The following is an 8,560-nucleotide window of genomic DNA, read 5'->3' as shown; positions in this document are numbered from 1 at the left end:
AAGAAAACGTTTGTCCACTGAAGAAATGCTGCATGGATAGGTGGTCCAAAATGTCAGAGATTGGTGGTCAGTTTTGCAAATCATTTACAAGACGTTATTTCTAGTGAAGGGGGCAACACCAGCTTCTGAGGCTAAGGGTGGTCTTCCTTCTTTCCCCAGTAGACCACTCCATCTATTGAGATTTTTCTCAAACAAATGATTGACAAGTTAAGTCTATGAACTTCATCTGTAGGTTCTGTTTGCACGAAGGTCTTCTGTTCCATGGGGTGCACTTACTTTTGCACACGACGGTATGGTGGCCTGCACTCCACAGTCGCTCCATGACTGCAGTTGTCAGTTTTATGAAGCACTTCGTGGACTCTGAATCAGTGCCCAGTGGCGCCCCCCACTGCTTTAAAGCGTCTCTGCTGGTTTCCTACACTTGGGGTCATCGACAGTGCTGCTGTCTCATAGCTCCACAGTTCAAATCTGCTCTCCACGGACCCCCTTTGTGTTTGACTTTCTCCAGGTACCTCCCCCCCCACACACACATTTCCTTCCATATCCCAGTGCCCTGCATTGTGGGTGAATGGACTGGCATCCCATCCAGAGCTGGCACTTGTCTTGCACCCATTGTTGCTGGCGTAGCTTCTCATTGGTAAGATGGATGACTGGCATTAGGTCTTTCTCTCCTGTCCACCCCTCTTGGGACTTTAGTCATTTGCTTGTTCTGCTCTGGCAGGATGTGATGGTCAGCTTCAGATGGTCAGTGCAACCGGACTTGTGCCTTTGGTCATTTCAGATAATAAAGTTAGAAAGTCAAGAAACTAAACAAAGAAAAGGGGGCCAGTCCTGTGGTCCAGCAGTGTGCCCCCCACTTTAGGCTACACGGATTCATAAGTGACCCCCGGACCCTTTGGCACCTCACTCTTGACCCTGGGATCCGTCACCTTTCTCTGGGCCTCTTTGTGCCGCTCTTGCACTTTGATCCTCTTCACTGCTGGAGCCTTCCTCTCGGCCATGGAGACCACTAGGACCCAACTTGTCTTTGTGACCACAACTGGTGACCCTCATCTGAGGCTCTTCACTACTCGAACTGCTGGAGCTGCTGTCGCCCAACACAGAATCTGCTTCTCCTTCAGATGTTTGGCGACTCAATGCTCTTGTCTTTGCTGCTATGTTGCTGGAGCTAAACCCAGACTTCTTGTTTGCTCCATCAAAAGGATGTGCTGGCCTTCTGGGCCTCGAGGTGCTCATGCTGTCCTCCTGATTGATGGACCTCCAGTCACTCTTCAGATCTTTCTCACTGAGGGATCTTGAAACACCATGTTGATCTTCTTCACTGCTGGACCTCAAATGGCTCTTCATGTGCTCTTCACTCCCGGATTTCGGATGCCCATTTTGGTCTTCTACACTGTTGGGCCTCAAACTACCGTTCTGATCATCACTGATGGATTTTGAGCCACCTCGTTTATCTTGTTCACTGCTGGATCTTGAGCTTCTCCTCCAAAGTTCTTCACTGCTAGATCTTGACCGATCGATTTTGGATCTTGAACCCATCTTCCTATCTTCATCACTGAGGGATATCGAACCACCTTGTTGATCTTCTTCACTGCTGGACCTCAAATGGCTCTTCATGTGCTCTTTGCTCATGGATCTTTGATCTTCAACACTGTTGGGCCTCAAACTACCCTTCTGATCATCACCACCTCTTTTGGATTTTGATCCTCTGTTGTACTCTTCACTGACGAGTCCTGAACTCCTCTTCTGATCTTCTCTGCCTGATCCTGAACCCCTGGCTTTATCTTCTTCACTGCTGGATTTTGAGCTTCTGTACTGATCTTCACTTTTGGATCTTGACCAACTCTTCCTCTTTTCATCACTGAGGGATCTTGAACCACTCTGCTGATCTTCTTCACTGCTGGAACTTGAGCTGCTCTTCCAGTCCTCTTCACTGATGGACCTCAAGCTGCTCTTCTCATCTTCTCCACGGTTAGGCCTTGAACTTTTTCTCCCATCTTCACTGTTTGATCTTAATTTGCTGTCCTCACTGCTGGAAATGGCGACTCTGTGCTGATCTCCTCCGTTGGACCCTGACCTGCTCTTCTTGTCTTCTCCACTGTTGGATACTTCACTGCTCTGATGCTCTTTCATACTGTGGGACCTCAAACTGCCCTTCCAGTGGTCTTCACTACTGGATCTTGAACCACCATTCTGACCCTTCCCACTGTGGGTTCTTGAACCTGTGCTCTTCCAGTCTTCACTGTCAAATCTTGAACCTGTGCTCTTGTCTTCCTCGCTCTTGGATCTTGAACCTCTGTGCTGATCTTCTTCATTGCTGGATGCTGAACCTCTGTACCGATCATCTCTCTTGGACCTTGAAGAACTCCTCTGATCTTCTTCACTGCTGACCAAGTCCCCGTGTTGATCTTCTCTGCCCCTCTGAACTTTCCTATTGGCCCTCCAGCCTCCATTCTGATCTTCTTCACTGCTGGAGCTGCTGCCACTTGATGCTGACGTCTTATCTTCCTGACTAACTGAATGGCTGGCCAGGGGCCAACTCCGGACCTCTGTGTCCTCCCTGCTCTGGTGATTTCCATTTGTTCCCAGGGTCTTCACTTGGGGTTTGCTGTCTTGTGTCTGACGTGTCCCATTTCTACTGCTGTCCCTCTTGTGCTGGCCTTCTGCTTGTCCGCTTTCAGGGTGTCTGCTTTTCTTTCCCTTGACTCCATTTCCCTGGTCTCCTCTGTCACCATTACCATCATCATCATCATCATCATCACTGTTGTCTCTGTTCCTCAGTTTTCTTTCTTGACATTCTGTATTACAGCCATGTTTTCTGTTCTTCTCAGCTCTGCCACCTTCCTGTTGAACACTTTGACCTCCTCCATTCTGAAGGGCGTCTTCATCTTCCTCCTCTTCATCATCGCTGTTGTCCCGATCTCCAGCTCCACCTGACTGGCTTGTGTCTTTGGATTTACCATTTTCATCACCAGACCTCGCACTCTGCCCACTGCTTCTGTTCTCCTCACCCCCAGCGTGGCACTCATGTTGATTTTCTGCATTACTTCTATTCAAAGTGCTGGCTGTGCCTTCATCGTCCCTGTCACCCTGTAATGACAAAGGCCTTGGTTGTCAGTCCGTTTTACTCATCGTGTGCCACCTTTGCTGTGTGGACAAGAGGGGGCGCTCCTGTAATGTCTGCCCATGTCAGAGCAACCCTAAGAGGTGACAGTAAATTAGACAGGAAGTGGGGGACCCAGGGTCACATGACATTGTTGGCATCAATGAACGGTAAAGCGGGGCCACCACCTCTGCACCTTCCTACCCTCAGAAAACATAATGATGGATACAGAGAGCTGAGCCCAGAGAAATGCAAAACTGGAACTGTGAAATTTACAATGGCAGCCACGCCGAGTCCATCCCAGTGGACATTTAGAAACAGGGTCTGTCACTTCAGAGTTTGTCACTTACTTCACTAGAGTGAAGGGCCATGGGGGCACAGAGATGGCACAGAGGGTCCTCCCCCCAAAAAAAAGTAAAGTTGGATGGTCAACCAATCCTGGATGAATTCCCACGAAAAGTCAGAATGTCAAAAGCGGGACCACGGTTACTACTGGCTACTAAGGATACGGTGACACCTCAGCCTAAGGTGACTCGATTCTGGTTCGTGTGTCATTTACGATTTCTTTCTTTGGCGGTTCACATTCATTTTGCCAGCCACTCAAACCCGATACGCCTGTTGACTGACAGACGACGACCACAAGCGACAGGACAAAAAGGTTCTTCCTGGCTTCAGTGTCAGATGCAGTTCCTCTGAGCCTCCACCAGGTGTCCTCGAGTAGCCGCAGTAGACTTACAGCGCAGGACGAATCTGAGGGCTCAGTGGGGCTTCAGGTGGAATCAGCATTGATGGACCAACACTTAGAAACACCAGAGAGGAGTCACTCGGCACGACAGGAAAATACGAGAGTTTCAGGGAATGCGTGGGAAGTTGGTCGTGTCGGCAGGCTCTCCTTCATTTTCACATTTCACTTTTTATAGAAATGAGTGATAAATGAGTTATTATTTAACAGCAACACAAAGTGGATTTACTGTTTAACCTGCCAGTCTCAAAGGTGTCAAAGCTTAAGGTGATGGTGACAATGCAATCACAAGGACATAAGAAATCAGTCCGTGCGTCACCTGTTGGTTTAGCTGTCCTGATATCTCATCGAGGGGCTTCTCGAAGGTCGTCAACGTTTCTGCTTCCCCTCCACGTCTCCCACAGCCCTTTGTCTAAAGAAGGTCCTTCCTGGCCTCAGTTTCAGATGCACTTCCTCTGAGCCTCCACCAGGTGTCCTCGACTAGCTGCGTCACCAGGCACTCCAGAGAGTTGATCTTCGGTGACGCCTCTGAGGATTCGGAAGCTCTGGATGAGGTCTCTGCTCAGACAAAGCAGTCCCATGATGCACCTGGTGGCGCTCCTCTGCACAGCTTCAGGTGTTGCTGTGTCGTTCTTGAAGTGTGGCGACCAGAACTGCACACGGGACTCCAGGTGAGGGCTCACAGGGGGGTCTTCCTTGATTTCCATTCAATACTCTTTATGGTGTCATCTACCATTTTATTGGTATTTTTAATCGCTTCTGCATTTTACTTAGATGATGTAAACGCGGTGTCACCGCAAACCCCTAAATCCTTGTCAGAGACCCCTTGATAGAACTCATTGTCACCCATTTTGTATTTCTAACTGACATTCCAGTTGCCCTCACGCAGCACTTTGCACTTTTTTGACATTAAATTCCGTTGTCCGAGTGGCCTGTCCAGCAATTCTGGAATTCTGTCTGCTGCCACCTCAGTGTCTGCCATCCCTCCGACTTTAGTGTCGTCTGAAAACGTCACATGTTGACCAACTGCAGTGGCCTCCGTGTCATTGAAATAAATCAGAAAAAGTGACGGAGGGTCCGAGGACAGACCCCCTGAGGGGCTCCACTGAAGCCCTCCAGTGTTCCTCTTCTCCGCGCTCTTAGCCACCCTGAGCTCTGCGTTTTAGGGCTCATCCTCGGAGTGGGACGACGTTGTCTTTGTGGAAGTCCAGGGGTGTCCTGCCGTATACTTTGTGCTTTTCAGCCGCTCTGGTCGCCAATTCAAATTCAATTCAATTCTTGTCCTAAACCCGCGCCAGCTGGGATTTTCATACTCGTCCTTTTCTAATTCATTATAGTTTCCATAACTCATGGCACAGAAGTAAATGTTATCTTACGATGTAGCCCCTTAATAATAATAATAATAATACATTTTATTATTAAATGATTTGATTGAATTTGACTCCTCTGTGTGTCTGTTTGTCTCGGTCAAATCTGGCAGCTGATTTTAAACCCACTTTTGGCGAAGCGAATTTCTTCAAATTTTGCATACGTGCTCAGCATCGATGGCAATACAATAATCTGTCAAACCGACACAGTCACGTAACAGAATTCGCCGTAATGAATGGTTATGCGATTCCGATGAACGCACACACAACAATAATGACGGAGAGAGAATCGAGTGAGAGACGTCGCGGATTGTCCCCCACGGGCCTCTTGCAGTGACTGCAGTTCTACGCGCGCCGACAGGTTTACTCGTGCGACGGAGTAGCCGCGATGATCACCTTGAGGACGAAATGCCGTAAGCTCGCCAAACAAGCCAAACCGTAATTAAAAAAAAAACTCAAGTCCATTAAAACGAATTCAAAAGAAGTGAATTAGCAGCAAAAACAGGTCACTAATTAAGAAAAGGCTTAGAATGAAAACCTGCCGCCACTGCGGCCCTCCAGAACTGGAGCTGGGGACCACCTAGTCTAGAGCGCCTCCTTCTCTCGCACGATTTGGCTCAAAAACTAAACAGCACATCGCCATCTCATAACAGGCTGAAGTTTCAGGTTTGGGATTTTACATACAGCCATTTTAGCTCAAGACCGTCCTCAAGAAACGGTGACACACAGACGGACACACACCTGTCACCGAGATATCAAGGGACCCGAAAACGTCGAAAAGCGGAGATCGGAATATTTGACAAATCTAAAGTTGTTGCTCCTCCCCCATAGATAATAGGGGGGGGAGTGAAAGGCACTATATAATGGATAGATAGATAGATAGATAGATAGATAGATAGATAGATAGATAGATAGATAGATAGATAGATAGAGTGAAAGGCACTATATAATAGATAGATAGATAGATAGATAGATAGATAGATAGATAGATAGATAGATAGATAGATAGATAGATAGATAGAAAGGCACTATATAAGATAGATAGATAGATAGATAGATAGATAGATAGATAGATAGATAGATAGATAGATAGATAGATAGATAGATAGAAAGGCACTATATAATAGATAGATAGATAGATAGATAGATAGATAGATAGATAGATAGATAGATAGAGTGAAAGGCACTATATAATAGATAGATAGATAGATAGATAGATAGATAGATAGATAGATAGATAGATAGATAGAAAGGCACTATATAATAGATAGATAGATAGATAGATAGATAGATAGATAGATAGATAGATAGATAGATAGATAGATAGATAGATAGATAGATAGAGTGAAAGGCACTATATAATAGATAGATAGATAGATAGATAGATAGATAGATAGATAGATAGATAGATAGATAGATAGATAGATAGAGTGAAAGGCACTATATAATAGATAGATAGATAGATAGAAATGAAAGGTGCTATATAATACATAGATGTGACTTGACTGAGTGAAGCTGATGACTTTTTCTTTTTTTTTTTTGCACAGTCACTGGTGGTCTTTGCCCCCCCACCTGGCCCTCCACAATGTCATGCAGCTGGTTGGCCTCCCCCGTCCACGTACTAAATGTCCACCCTTGGGTTGTGTCACCAAACTGGAATATCCGCAGACAGTGAACCCCCCATCCACATCTTGTACCTGTCAGGTTACTCCAGGGGTCCATCATGTCAAGTGACTCTCGACTGTTTTTTGTAACCGTGAGTGACACGAAGCACCATTGTGCGGTTGGCCTCACCGTCTTCACACACAGAACGGTTAAATGGCTCTTGACGTACCTGCATGTCGTCTTCTCTTGGTTCGCCCATCTTGTGTTTCCCTTTAATGTCACCCGCTATCTTTCTCTTTCTTCCTCTCCTGTCCTCTATGTCGTCTGGTGGGATGTCACCTTCTGCCTCCTCTTCCATTGTATAATCTCCTCTGGTGCCCCCCATTGTTTCCTGGATGCCATTTGTACCCCTGCCCCCCTCACCACTTCTTCTGTCATCCTCATCGACTCTTCCTCTTGTCATTTCTTCACCAGGGGGCTGCCAGCTTTTGCCATCTTTGCTGCCATCTCCTCTTTTGCTTTTGGTGATTGCTCTGCCGTGTCCTTCTTCGCCGTCTCTGTTGTCTCGCCGATTGTCTTTTGAGATTTTATTGAAATTCTTCACCACTAAAGACTCGACCTGTTGAGTCAAAAAGAACGTCAGGTTTTATCAGACATCCAGAAAAGTCCCATTGATTCTATAAAGGATTCAGGGAGTTTGATGAATGGTTGGAGATGAAATGAGGAGGAGGATACCTGAACTGAATCGCCTCCATTTTCATTGGAAGAGTCGTTCACGTCCTGTGATAAAAACACAAAGTGACATTTCTACGGTAAATGAGTTTCAAAATTCCTTGAAGGATAAATAAAATTTATTTTGATGTAATTATTTGAAACATCGGCAGTGCAAGCAGTCATCAGTCTCGTAGGTCACTGGGGAGCTGCGCCTTATGTATCATCATTGGCGTAGTCCCAAATTTGTGGACCTCAGTTTTTTCCCTCGAGACCCCAATTTCTTGGCTACGCCACTAAGCAGCTTCTTACTGTTTTATAAAACGCACAAATATTTCGTCTGTTTCGTGATGGTTTGACAAGCTTGCTCCTGGGGGTCCAGAGGCCCCCTGGTGGTGGCGTCACTGTATGTCACGCCATCCTCACGAGGTTAATTTCTGACAGAATGCAACAGCACATGCGCAGTACTGCTTCATTCGCGAACTCTCGAGCTGCGCGGTGATGTCACAAATCCGCAGGAGGTGGGATCGCCCTGTTAATAAAGGGCGTGTCTATGACATTTCTCAATTGGCGCCTCGTATCTCACAGCCAATGAGCGCTGCGCAAATCATCCTGCCGCGCTGCATCTGCCGCGAGTGACGCCTTAATGGTTGTATGAGAGGCGCCATTGATTATCAATTATTAATGAAAAAAATGAAGGGGCCTTAGCTGCCTCGAAAGTTTGCATTTGTAATCTATTTAGTTAGCCAATAAAAGGTGTCATTTCACCCTACTTGTTCCTGTTGAATAAAAAAACAGAAACCAGACCTAACTTAACAACTCTTGAAAGAAAAGCGTCAGAATGGTGGGGTGGAAATAAAGTTCATGTTCAAGTTTACTTGATGAGCGGTCAGTTCGCCGATTTAACAAACCGCACCCCCCTAACCCGACTCACCGTGTGCCCCCAAGAAATGAGTGGCAACAGTCGGGCAGCACAGAGCGGCTACAAAAACGATAAAACTGTTGGATTTTATAAAAGGTGGAGCTCAGCAA

The 8,560-nt window shown here is 46.4% G+C and overlaps 1 protein-coding gene across 2 annotated transcripts; it reads right to left on the bottom strand.

Moving 5' to 3' along the window:
• Positions 1–520: 520 nt before the first annotated feature.
• Positions 521–7,313, bottom strand: LOC114642155 (filaggrin-like). 2 transcript variants are annotated; one of them, XM_051928620.1, is made up of 5 exons: positions 7,047–7,313; positions 2,331–3,090; positions 1,943–2,294; positions 1,661–1,906; positions 521–1,402 (listed from the first exon to the last, which is right to left on the bottom strand). In XM_051928620.1, exons 1-5 carry the CDS (start codon positions 7,278–7,280, stop codon positions 904–906), a joined length of 2,091 nt encoding a protein of 696 aa, XP_051784580.1. In that variant the 5' UTR covers positions 7,281–7,313; the 3' UTR covers positions 521–903. The 2 variants fall into 2 exon arrangements, with proteins under 2 accessions (XP_051784580.1, XP_051784579.1); XM_051928619.1 differs by having other exon boundaries at positions 1,943–3,090.
• Positions 7,314–8,560: the final 1,247 nt, after the last annotated feature.

This window comes from Erpetoichthys calabaricus, chromosome 5 (genome assembly GCF_900747795.2).
Source record: "Erpetoichthys calabaricus chromosome 5, fErpCal1.3, whole genome shotgun sequence".
In the NCBI taxonomy this organism is placed as follows: Eukaryota; Metazoa; Chordata; class Cladistia; order Polypteriformes; family Polypteridae; genus Erpetoichthys; species Erpetoichthys calabaricus.
Note: the sequence above shows the minus strand (reverse complement) of the source record. Positions and strands in the feature narration are given on the sequence as shown.